The sequence below is a fragment of the Diabrotica virgifera genome, chromosome 4, assembly GCF_917563875.1.
Source record: "Diabrotica virgifera virgifera chromosome 4, PGI_DIABVI_V3a".
NCBI lineage: Eukaryota > Metazoa > Arthropoda > Insecta > Coleoptera > Chrysomelidae > Diabrotica > Diabrotica virgifera.
Window position 1 is genome coordinate 46,162,036 of NC_065446.1, and position 13,994 is coordinate 46,176,029.

Consider the following 13,994-nt stretch of genomic DNA (forward strand, 5'->3'; position numbering starts at 1 on the left):
ATTAACAATTTAATAGTCTCAGCATCCGCATGGCTTGCAAATTGTAGAAGCCTCGGAGGTGTAACCAGAGAAGGTTCCCTTTGTTTTCAGTCTGGTGGGATATAGAGTAACATTATGTTGTTTTATATGCCATCAGAGTGAAAACTTAGTCTTTTGCTAGCAGTTGCCGCTAGGGCATCTATGCCTTTTCGTTCGTTGCAATCCCTGACTGCACGCCGGGTTTTGTTTTGGTTGGATCAGAGAGAGCAGCATATGTGCCTCCTGATGAGAGACTAATAAGTTTCGAAACCAGTAGAGGTGCTTGCTGCACTCTCTGATTGGACTAGAATATGGTGCGAAGGTATTTTCGTTTTGAAACGAAATTGAAAATGGTTATTCATTTTTAACAATTTAATTGTTGCTAAACTGTTCATTTAGTTTCCGTCGGCTTCTGGAAATATAATATATACCTATAAATTATTTAATTATTGATAAATAATTACTTATCTAAAATTTTAGTTGAAAATTAAAGATTTTGTTGGAAAAACCCGCATTTTCGGAGGAAAATGTTCGTCAAAGTAAATCGGGAAAAACATGTCTCTATGTAGAATTTAATTACGTTCAATTTTTATTTGGGTGTTTTTGGTATAAAGTTAAAATATTTGGAGTTATAGAGCAATAATTTAAAAATCACGATTTGGGGACGCTATTTTGTTTATAAAAAAAAGTAGCACACTATCTGAGGACTTTGCATACCTATATTATTAACATATAGAATCATAAGATTCGATTCATAAAATTGCTAGTAAATAACTTTTCCCAAAAATGGCCTATTCTCCGATAATCTGCTCAGACTATAAGGAAATAACTTACGGCTATTTGGTAAACTTGACCTACAATATGAAATAATTATACTCACCTTGAATCAGAATTCATTCTGAACTTGTGAGTTGGGCCATATTCCACTTTTAACTTATTAAATTCCGTGGAAAAATCTATTATTTCTTCCATGCAAATAGAAATATAATCAAGTAAAGTGACGAGATCAAATTTTCCACCGAGGGCTAGTAGCAAGTTTTCGTTTTTCAATTTTTCCAGCAAAAATTTCGAGTTGTAGCAGAAAAGTGGTTCGGGATTATCTGACAAACAAAAAAATATTCATGTCAATCAATATTATGTATATTTGTATTAATTTCTTATACAGGGTGTCCAGAAACTCTACCGACAAACGAATACAGGAGATTCCCCAGTTAATTTTAGGACAATTTAACCCAATTTACTTAGTCCGAAAACGCTTCCTAAGGGAGCTAGAGCTATTTGAAGATGGCATCTGGTAATTAGTTTTTTTTAAATACCTCCGGAACGCTTCTATTTAGAAACACAAAAATTGGTATGCGTAGTTATCTTCCAGAGGTAAATCGATTACATCCGTTGAAAAATTTCTAGTACCGGTCATAGGCGTCCGTTTTGGTTAGGGCAACGATGACTTTATCGCATAACTTTTTTGTCTTTAACTTTTAAGCATTTTGACTCTGGGTTATTAAATTGTAAGGTATTCTTGTACTAAAAGGTACTATTGTTTTAAATAGGATACACCGTTGTCTAGAAAAATCGACTTGAAAATTTTTCGTTTTCTAAATTTAAAAAAAAAAAACTATTTAGAAAAACGAAAACTTGTACGTTTAATTATACTCCAGAGATGAATGGATTTCATTAATTGCGAATTTCTAGTATCGGTCATATGCGTCGGTTTTGGGTAGGTCAACGGTTATTTTATCGCATACCTTTTTTTGTCTTTAATTTTTAAGCATTTTTGACACTAGATTAGAGGGATTCTAGTAGTAAAAGTTACTCTCGCTTTAAGTTGGTAAAATACACCGTTTTTTTTTTCAATTTTTTTTCAAATTCAAAAGACGAAAAATTTTCAAATCGATTTTTCTAGAAAACGGTGTGTCCTACCGACTTAAATCAAATCAAGAGTACCTTTTAGTACTAGCATACCTCAAAATTTAATAATCCAAAGTAAAAAATGCTTAAAATTTAAAGACAAAAAGGTTATGCGATAAAATAACCGTTACCCTACCCAAAACAGACGCCTATAACCGGTACTATAAATTCGCAATGGATGGAATCGATTTATCTCTGGAAGATAAATATGCGTACCAATTTTTGTTTTTCTAACTAGAAGCGTTCTGGAGGTATTTAAGAAAAACTTATTATAAGACGTAATTTTCAAAGAGCTCTAGCTCCCTTAGGAAGCATTTTCGGACTATGAATTTGGTTAAATTGTCTTAAAATTACCTAAGGAATCTCCTGTCATTGATTGTTGGTAGAGTTTCTGGACACCCTGTATACACAGTCAAATTCGTAAAGAAATTATAGCGCCGAAGGAGATCTGGATGACTACACTTTGCACCGAGGCTGAAAACCTATATAAACTCGACGACAGCTTCAATATTCACAAGAAAATTGCTGGTATCTTCAAGAAAAAAGAAGTCAGTGGTATACATATGACCAAAATTAACTAATAACGGACCCTAGCTATATAATACTTGGAAAATGTACACAGCCAATTTGTTCAATGATCACAGAACACAAAAGCCACCACAATTGTGAGACCATTTTTATCGCTCAAGCATTTTGAAAGCTGAGGTTGTACACGCTATCAAACTTAAAAAGTAACAAAACCCCAGAACCAGATGATATGTATGCAGAAACAAGCAAGTTACTTATTGAAGAAAACCTAGACATTATTGTGAAGCTCTTTAACGACATCTTCGCTACGGCAGTGGCGGTTCGTGGTTTTAGTTTATTTTTATTTTTTTATTTGAGACAAGCTCTAGTTTGATGGTGTTTCGACAATACGTTTTGACTCTTTTGAGACAAGAGAAATCCCGTTCATTTGAGGCAGAATTTGCCCACATTTGAGAACAACAATTTATTAATTTCGGGAACAGTTTTGTTGTACCTAATGAATTGCAGTACCTATATAAAATTATACATATCTTGTAACATCCCACCTTCCGAAAATATTTGAATCAGCATATAAAATTTCATTTTCTTATTTTATTTAATTAATGAATGATGGATAATTTTTAATGAACTTGTCTAATAGATATTTTGAAAATTCTTTGGCGTAACTTTTAAATTTTGAATCGTCAAAGAGGTAAATGACTTATGACAGTGAGTAAATAAAGCGGGGGTGTAATAGTTTTAACTTTTGCCTGGAGACCATACAATTCACCGGACATCAAGCAGCGCCGTCATAAGTTTGCCTTACCAATTTATTTTTGATATCAAAAAATTTTAATGTGTCCTTTAAAACACCAAAAATATATTCTGTCTTATGGCTTCTACTCACGTCTAAAAACCTAAAAACCTCTCATAAATATTAGACGTAACGCGTATCGAAGAACAATTGATAATTGTGAATGACATGTTTTATGACATGTAAATGACATGTTTTAGGTACGCCGCTAAATCTCTTCGAGACAGAAAGTAAATTGGAAAATTCCAGATCGTATTTGTTAAACAATTTTATTTGTTCTCTATAATTAACTTGATTTAACGAATGCTCCGATTCATCCTGTCCCTTAAATGGTAATTCCTGGAAACTTAAAAAAACTACAATATCAATAATTAAACGACGTAAAACTACTTATTTCATAGTTTCATCCCCGGCGCGCTAGCAAGGTACCTGGCTAGGTACGCGCCTTGCTGCCGTTTTCAGATCATCGATAGGCAGATTGGTATCTGCCGAACTTGCCATTCAAATGAATACAGGGAATATATAATTGGTTGCCTATCGGCTAATATTCCATAGCTTCTTATTACAAGCAAATCGTCAATCTGGGGACGGCTTGTCGAAGCGGGCCTATCGCAATCGGGTGCATGGCTATAGGATCATTAATTTGAAAAGTCTCTTACGCACAACGCACAGGGATCACTTAACGTATCGGATCGATCGAATTCTTTTAAAAACAATGAATAAAATTTAGTCTGTATTATCTCGCAGATATTGTTTTATTTTATAGAAACGAATATCATCAATTCTGATTAAATTAAATACTTAAAAAAATCTATAATGTGTCCATAAATGTGTGGGTCGGCACTGCCGACCCTGACCAGCTGCCACTGCGATACGGGCCAGATTCCAAAAGATTCGCTTCGCTCTACATTTAAAATTTTTCTTGAGAATACTATACACTAGATTATTTAAGAAATGCGAAGAGGTCGGTGGCTGGAGTCAGTTTGGTTTCAAAAATGGACTTGGCACGAGAGAAGCAATCTTTAGTATGCAAACATTAATACAGAATTGTTTAGATCAAAGAAAGGATGTTTTTATCTGTTTCATCGATTATGAGAAAGCATTCGATAATGTAAAACATGAACTGATTGTAAAATATCTACAATAGTTAGAATTGTCTGCCAAGGATATAAGAATTATCACCAATCTGTATTGAAACCAGACAGCAAAATTTCAAAGAAACAGAAGATTTCTCAATTAAAAAAGGAGTAAGGCAAGGTTGTATACTGTTTCCAATGTTGTTCAATTTATACGTCGAAAAAGCCTTCACAGAAGCAGTTGCAAACTCTGATAAGGGTATTAAAGTTAATGACATATCTTGAATAGATGACACAGCGAGAGTGGCAGATAACATCGAATATCTTCAATGCCTTTTAAATGATCTAACTCTTGCAAATGAAGCTCGGGGTTTGAAAATAAATATCAAGAAGACAAAAACAAAGATCATAAGTAGAAACAATTACCCCATCGCAAAAATATAAAATATGTCTCTGGAGAAGAAATCGAAAAAGTCAGGCAATTTAAATACTTGGGTTGTTTGCTGAACGAGGGTTGGGACCCTGAAAATGAAATAAAGAGCAGGGTAAGATCGCAAGTTGGATTTCAACCTCCGATACAAGATGATAAACTGTTACGTTTGGCCTGTGCTCTTGTACGTAATGGAAGCATGGACGTTAAAGGCCAGTTCCATTAACAAACTTGAAGTGTTTTAAATGTGGTGCCTGCGTCGAATGCTTAGAATACCATGGACGGATAGAGGCAGAAATTAGGAAGTACTAAGAAGAGCGGGTTTACAGGATAGGGAAGTTTTTAATTATGTTAAAAGTAAGAAGACTTTATACTTGGGGCACATATTACGAGGAGAAAGATACACTTTTCAGAAACTGATATTTGAAGGAAAGATAGAGGGTAAGAGGGGTATGTGACGTAAAAATATGTCAGGGCTGCGTAATATTCGCCATTATACAGGAATCCACAGCTATGAAATGCTTCGTAATACTGCTAAAAACAGAATTATTAAAACCTGAGTATCTAACATCTTAACTGACGGTGTACGGTGGACACTTACGCAGAAATTCACGGCACCTTAAGAAAAAAAATACAAAGGAAACAAACCAAAAAATGAAAAGAGGACAAAGCTCTGAAAACAATAAATTTAATTATTACTTTTTTAGCGAAATCAATTTTTATTGGAAATTGATGGGGAAGTGTTGTAAAACAACAGAATGAAGTACAGAAAATGTTTAAAAATTAGGTGTAAAATAGTGAGTTTTAAGGCACTTTTCACATACTTTTGAGGCCATAAAGACATTCAAAACTTATCGTTATTAAAGTATTTTTATTTGTCTAGCAAATAACTTCTAAAGTTTGGGCTCATACATTCCAGAGAGTATGAGATGGTTTTAGTACGAGAAACGAGAATTGATTATCGTATGGTCCTCGAGATTTCATTCACTTTAACGAAAGGATAATTTTACGTAAAATCTATTTATCTAACGTTACCTACCTATTAAATTTACCTACCTATTAAATTAGTATAAGTATAAATTTTATCCACAATTCCTGAATCTGGATGCACTTTCACTTTAAATGGAACTACTCTATAATATGTATAAAAATAGTAAAACTCATCATCTGCTTTTACATATTCCCAATACCTGTCAGATCTAAAACAAATACTAAATTGAGTGGTCGTTTGCCAAAAGCCGATATGTCCATTTTTGCTACTTTTCAGAAGAGCAAATTCAAACTTCTACGACGTAGATAAAATCACAGTTTTAGAAATATCATATTTAGTTTTAAGTTTAATTTTCTTACACCTATCCATATGAGTTTACATATAACCTAGCTACAAATTTCATAAAAATTTTCTGTTAATTTTGCAAAATGCAAAAAATTTACGGATCTAAGTGCACATATCAGCTTTTGGCAAACGTTTTTTAAATAAACTACTGGCAACATTGTAATAACATTTGGTGGGTTTTAAGAGGTAGTTAATGCGTATTTTTTTACATTCAACTAACAATTTTCTATTCACCATTGGCGCGCATACATGTAATGGTATAAATTTTATTAAAGAAAAAAATAGTACGCCACTGGGATATTTCAAATTAAAGATTATCGTTGAATTCCTCGTTTAATTTATGATAAAAAACCTCTCTTGTCTTATTTTCATATGGTGCACTATTTTTATGTAAAAAAATAAATATCTTAACGCGTATTTTTCATTTATTTAATACATTATCAAGAACTCGCTAATAAAATAATAGTAAACTAGAACGATAATAGAAAATAACACTAATAAGATTTAAACTAGGCTCAAAGCTACAACAAATGTTCAAAATTACCTCTTTCAGAGGTGACAGTAGAATTTTATATTCATCAGTGACGCGCGTACGGGTAACTGTCTGAGTTTTTTAATTAAAATAATAGTACGCCACTGCGATATTCTAAATTAAAGATCATGTTTGAATTTCTCGTTCAAGGTACGATAATCTTGTCTTTTTTTCATACGATGAAGATGATTTTACCAAGTATTTGAAATAAGCTTCTATACATATGGAAACTACCTTGAATACTTTCTAAGCGTTAAGATGTATTATTTTTTTGTATAAAAACGGCGCCTCATATGAAAAAGGCAAGGTATATTTTTTGTCACAAATTACACGAGCAATTCAAAAATGATTTTTAATTTGACATATATCAGTGGCATAGTATTTTTTTCTTAAAAAGAAATTCAGACCAATACCCATACGCGCGCCAGTGATGAATATAAAATTCTTCTGCCACCAGTGAAGAAGGTCATTTTGAGTATATGTTGTAGCTTTGCGCCTAGTTAAAATCTTATTAGTATTTAGTTTAGTATTATTGTATTAGATAGTTCTTGGTAATGTATTAATGAAATGAAAAATACGCGCTAAGATGTTTATTTTTGTGCATAAAAATGGTGCATCATATATGACAATACCGCAAGAGAGGTTTTTTATCAGAAATTAACCACGGAATTAAAAAATAATTTTTAATTTTGAATATCTCAGTGGCGTACAATTTTTTTATTTAAAAAAATTCAGACCATTACCCTATGCGCGCCAATGATGAATAAAAAATTCTTATTTGTATGTAAAAAAATGCGCAATAACTACTGCTTAAAACTTACCAAATTTCATTTTCATAGCTCAACCGGTGTTAGAGTACTAAAAAAATTGGCAGCTTGAAAAAACATTTCAACACCCCATATTTCGGAAACGAAGCATTTGCGGACATATGTTTATCGAGCAAACTGTACTTATTTAAAAAAAAAAGTCCTCAGTCTGGTAGGATGTAGAATAACATTTTTGGATGTTGTTTTATGTGCTATTAGATTGAAAATTAGTTTTTTGATAGCAGTTGCCGCTAGGGCATCCCTGCCATTTCGTTCGTTGCAATCTGTGACTGCACGCCGGGGTTTGTCCTAGTTGGGTCAGAGAGAGCAGCATATGTGCTTCCTGATGAGAGTCTAATAAGTTTCGAAACCGGTAGAGGTGCTTGCTGCACTCTCTGATTGAACTGGAATAATGATGCGGCTGTAGTTTCGTGTTGCAACGAAATTGAAAATGGATATTCATTTTTGATGTACTTATTTTATGTACCCCTTACAGTTTGTCAAACTTATTTCGAAACACTCTGTATACTATAAGCTTATATGTAAGCTTCCTAAATAACAAAAATATTGCCAACACAATATAGTTTAAACATTTTTAAAACAAAATCTTTATACAAAATAAAAAAATACTTCTCCTAAAGAAACAAGATAAGTTCAAAAAATATAGAAAAAAATGTCTGCCAAAATATGATAAATGCACTTCAAGTGTACATATCTGCTTTTGGCACGCGCAATATTTTATGACTTACAACTGACAAGGGACATATCAGCTTTTTGCAAACGTTGATTTGGTCATGTGGACATATCCAGATTTAAAAATGGAAGGTAAACTGCATTTCACAGTACACTGGACATATCTACTTTGGACAGATGGAGCATATAATCACACACTATCAACTGGCACAAAAAAGGCCAATTCACAAAAAGTGGACATATCAGCTTTTGGGAAACGGTCACAGAATTAATTCCAATATTTGACATCTCATACTTTTTTCTATGACTCTTTATCTCAACTAAATTTAAAAATTTTAGTATTCTCAAAGACACCAATAAACGTACATTTATATGCAAGGGACAAATAATAGAGCTCAACGTCCATAAAAAAGAGAAATCCTATCAAGAATCGAACAGTTGAGGAAAACACTCATGAACATGAAAACATTTTTTACAAGATCAGACCTTAGTCTGGTGCTCAAAATCCGAATGATCAGATGTTATGTGTTTTCTGTCTTGTAAGGCTGTGAAAGTTGGACAATGGACTTTGAAACAGAAAAGAGAATAGATGCTTTTGAGATGTATACGTTACAGTTCAAGTTGATTCTCAGTTAGAGTTGACTCCAACTAGTTGGAGTCAACTCCAACTGAAACGAGAAGTAAAAGTTGATTTTAAAAATTTAAATCAACTTTTACTAGTTGGAGTGGACTCTTTCTGGATCGATTCAGTAAATGTTGATTATACGAGAATCTCAAGTGTATTTTTGATGAGTGTGCGTTTCTTTGTTTTGACCGTTTCAACTACTTATTATAGTCTGGGCTGATTATCGGAGAATAGGCCATTTTTGGGAAAAGTTATTTACCAGCAATTTTATTGCTGGAATCGAAGCTTATGATTATATATATATATTAATAATATAGGTATGCAAAGTCCGCAGATAGTGTGCTACTTTTTTTATTAACAAAATGGCGCCCCCAAATCGTGTTTTTTTTTAATTTTTGCTCCATAACTCCGAACATTTTAACTCTACACCAAAAACACCCTAATAAAAATTCACCAAAATTAAATTCTGCATATAGACATGTTTTTCCCGATCTGCTCCGACGAAAATTTTCCTCGGAAAATTTTCCCAACAAAATCTTTAAATTTCAAATAAAGTTTTAGATAAGAAATTATCTACCAATAGTTAAATAACTCGGTGACATAAACGTTTTCTTGGTTTAGATTATAGTTCCAGAAGCCGGTGAAAATTAAACGAATATTTTAGCAAAAATTCAATTGTTAATTAATAATTTACGGTCGCAATAATAACCAAAATAATTATGATACACTAATCAAACTTTGAAATCTTATAAATATAAGATGTCTATTTAATATTTTGTCAAGAAAATATAAATTTTTAATTTTTTTGAATAATCTTTAAATGTTTAAAAAAAATAGATATAAACAAATTAACGTTTCTCAGAAAGTTTTTATTATATTCCAATTTTAAAAAATAGGTAAAACGCGTATTTAAAAGATCTTGAAAATGAATGCTTTAAAACTTTTTTGCAGCCATTTTCAAAAAAGTTATGAAATAGCAAAGTAAACATACGATTACTATGTTGTTTATAATTTTTTTTAATTCTTTCAAAGCGTAAAAGTGAGTTTAAAGTACAAGCTAATTACTTACAAAAAATATCGATTATTAGTTTAATGGCTACATTTTAATTAAAGATTATAAATATTTAAATTTTATCAAGCCTATTTTCGCGCTAAAAATTACAAAAAAAAAACATTTTTAATCTTTGATTAATATATAACCATTAAACTAATGTTTGATATTTTTTGAGAGTAATTAGTTTGTACCATAAACTCATTTTTACGCTTTGAAACAATTAAAACAAACTATAAAAAACGGAGTAATCGTATGTTTACTTTGCTCTTTCATAACTTTTTTGCAAATGGTTGGAAAAAAATATTAAAGCATTCGTTTTCAAGACCTTTGAAATACGCATTTTAAGCATTTTTTAAAATTATAATATAATAAACAATTTCTGAGAAATGTTAATTTGTTTATAACTGTTTTTGTTAAACATTTAAAGATTATGTAAAAAAATGAAAAATTTATATTTTGTCGACAAAATATTAAATAGGCATCACATCTTTATAATCTTTCTAAGTTTAATCAATGTTTCATGATTACTTTAGTTGTTATTGCGACTGTAAATTGTTAATTAACAATTGAATTGTTGCTAACATATTTGTTTAATTTTCACCGGCTTCGTCAGTTATAATCTATACCAAGAAAGCTTTTATTTCACCAAGTTATTTAATTATAGATAAATAATTTCTTGCCCAAAAAAATTTGTTTGAAAATTCGAGATTTTGTTGGGAAAACCCACATTTTCCGAGGAAAATTTTCGTCGGAGCAAATCGGGAAAAACATGCCTCTATGTAGAATTAAATTGGGGTGAATTTTTATTTTAATGTTTTTGCTGTAAAGTTAAAATCTTCGAATTTATAGACCAATAATTGAAAACAACACGATTTGGGGGCGCCATTTTGTTAATAAAAAAAGTAGCACACTATCTGCGGACTTTTGCATAGCACCTAAAAATAGCATAGTACCTAACTTTTGTATTATCCAACATAAGCGAATGAATCAAAAAACAGAATGTTAAGAAAAGCTGAAGCTATAGTTGGGTTTTAATTTCATTTGTTGGTGTTGCCAACTTTGAGAAAAAAACACAGTTTGATTCGTACACCCGGTATACAATGAGAATTTATCTGTTTAGCAACAATATTATTACAGCGATATTCTTAAAGAATAAAGCTATAAGTTATTAAAAAAATTACTTAAATCGGACAACAGGTTTAGGAGATACAAATCATCAAAAATGACCCATTTTTTGGGGTGCCCGTTTTCTGTGACGCGCAGTGTATTTAGGTTTCATAATATCCAAACAAAGGAGCAACGGAAGAAGATATAAAAAACAGACTAGGACAAACAAGAGATTGCATACGAAAATTGAACCCGGTACTGTGGGATAAGAACATCAGCATAAAAACAAAAAGAAGAATATATAATACCATGACAAGAAGTATCCTCACTTATAGGTGTGAAAATGGGACAATAAATAAAAAATCCAATATAAAATAAGAGCAACAGAGATGGAATTCCTAAGGAGAAGCTGCAGAGTAACAGGGAGAGATAGAATAAATAACATAGAGATTAAGAAAAGAATGGGAGTGAACTCAGATATAGTAGACTACATCGACCAGAAGAGATTAACCTGGTACGGACATGTCAGAAGAGCAGACTAAAATCGTTGGATAAATAAAATAACAGAGTGGGACCCGGAAGGACGAGAGACAGACCTCGAAGATCTTTCAGAGATGAAGTGGACCAAGCAATGGAAAGAAGAAATCTGCAGGAAGGAGACTAAAATTCGAATTCTTATCCTCTGGATGTAAATATAATCCAATACAGAGTGATGAATTAGTCGCCAAGGGAATCAATAATTTCATCCACGACCTGATGAAACAATCTTTAGCGAACTAGTTCCCTTTATATTCACAAAAAAAAATACAGATAAAATGAAAGTAAAGATGATTCACATTTGATTACAGAACAGGGCATCTACTATGTGTTTATATGTATTTCGGGTTTACCTTACTCTCATCGGAGCACCTGTGTAGTGGCACTGAACTGGAATCAAATATTTTCATCTTTTAGGTGTAATTATTAATAGTGTAGGAAACAAAGGTTGAACCTTGCAAAATTGACACAAGTCCGGTTTTATTTTTTTTTTCTGGTATATCAAGAGGTGCTTATTATAAGACTAACATTTTCTGAAAAAATTTCGACCCGGAACCCCCCTTTCAACCCTTTAAGTGGGATAATTTGTGGTTTTTGCGGAACGTAGCCCTTCCTGTACCTTTTACAAAAAATTTCTTTAATAGAAATATGAAGAGAACTATATTTTCTACGATTTATTTCCCAACAGCATCTGTTTATCATCCACCGTTTAGCGGGGGTGGCGCACCAAAGTTGACAAGTTTTTAAAAAAGATGTTTTAAACAATATATATTTTTCCCTAACTGTAACGGAAATTAAGAAGAAATCCTACGGCAATTATTCACAAATAATTGATTGATTTTTTGGTATGGGTTTCACTTAAAAATACTTAAAATCTACTGCAGAAACTACCCCTATCCCTTGGCGAGCATGTTTTTACGATTTTCTCATTACCTATGCATTCTTTTTAAACAAAACTTATACAAGGTTAAAGACCACTATTTACTCTAAAAGTTAGGTCATATTCATTTTTTTCGTATAAGCAACCGTTACGGCACAGTGGCGCCGTAAACCTCATATATGCTTTGGCGGGCTCCAGTTTTTGTTTTTTTTTTTCATCTGTTCGTTTTATTGATAAAGTACTTATGTAAAATAAAACAACACAGTATAACCTACAAATTATGACTTATGCACATTTTACAATCTTTGCGCCCCAAAGCCACAGTGGTGGCCCAAAATAAATTTTTGCATATTTTCGACCTACACGCATTTTATTGCATTAATGCTACCTTAGACCTTAATAGCACAATATTTACCCTTAGGTGGTCGCTAAGCAGCGGCGGATTCAGGGAGGGGTGATGGGGGTGTTCACCTCCCCCCCCTCTCAAACCAAATGATATTATATTCAAAGATTCTAAAAATATTCATTTATTTTTATAGAAATTTAGCCAATTGGCACCCCCCCCCCTCTTAACGATGCTGGATCCGCCACTGTCGCTAGAGCATAAAAAGTCATTCTTATAAAAATTATATTAATATAAGTATTTCTATAACAATAAATGAATATTTTTATAATCTTTAAATATAACATCACTTGGTTTGAGAGGGGTGGGGGTGATCGCCCTCATCACCCCTCTCTGGATCCGCCACTGCTTAGCGACCACTTAAGGGTGAATATTGTGCTATTAAGGTAGCATTATTGCAATAAAATGCGTGTAGGTGGCGAAAATATGCAAAAATTGATTTTGGGCCACCACTGTGGCTTTGGGGAGCAAAGAATGTAAAATGTGCATAGGTCATAATTTGTAGGTTACACTGTGTTGTTTTATTTTATATAAGTACTTTATCAATAAAACGAACAGATGAAGAAAAAAAAAACAAAAACTGGAGCCCGCCAAAGCATATATGAGATTTACGGCGCCACTGTGCCGTAACGGTTGCTTATACGAAAAAAATGAATAGGACCTAACTTTTAGAGTAAATAGTGGTCTTTAACCTTGTATAAGTTTTGTTTAAAAATAATGCATAGGTAATGAGAAAATCGTAAAAACATCCTCGCCAAGGGATAGGGGTAGTTTCTGCAGTATATTTTCAAGGATAGGGGTGGTTTCCGCAGGGATGTTGCAATAACCATATATATTTTTGAAAAGCACTATTGATGAAGCATATGCCCATATGGATCAAAAAGCAAAGAACAAAAAAAAATTTCAACCCCTCATTTTATTTTTTTTTGCTACAGGGGTTGCACTAGGAAATTGCTTTTGGTGTCCATGCATGGGTAATAATAAGGTGCACAAAATGATATATAAAGCATATTAATAAAGGGCATTGTGTGTGAAGGATTCCAAGAAAATCACTTCATTTATTTGTAAATTGAAATAAACAAATTTGTAAATAGCACCAGTACATGGGTAATCGCTGAAAGTCTTTTTACTCTAGCATAAACGGTTCAGATGGTATAAAAAGGGGTTTTTTAAAATGTAACACCCTGTAATTAAAAATAGGGCAATTACCCTTAAGTGAAACCCATACCAAAAAATCAGTCACTTATTTGTGAATAATTGTCGCAGAA

At 32.4% G+C, this 13,994-nt stretch overlaps 1 protein-coding gene across 2 annotated transcripts in view; it reads right to left on the minus strand.

Moving 5' to 3' along the window:
* The window catches only part of LOC126883017 (uncharacterized), a 94,281-nt gene that overhangs the window by 19,345 nt on the left and 60,942 nt on the right, over positions 1-13,994 (minus strand). The window contains exons 6-7 of one of the 2 annotated variants that reach the window (XM_050648186.1): positions 5,810-5,952; positions 899-1,118 (exon numbers count right to left, since the gene is read on the minus strand). The exons of the other annotated variant lie outside the window; for it this stretch is intronic. Coding sequence (XP_050504143.1) covers positions 899-1,118; positions 5,810-5,952 — 363 coding nt within the window. The remainder of the gene's footprint in view (positions 1-898; positions 1,119-5,809; positions 5,953-13,994) is intronic. 2 annotated transcript variants of the gene reach the window in all.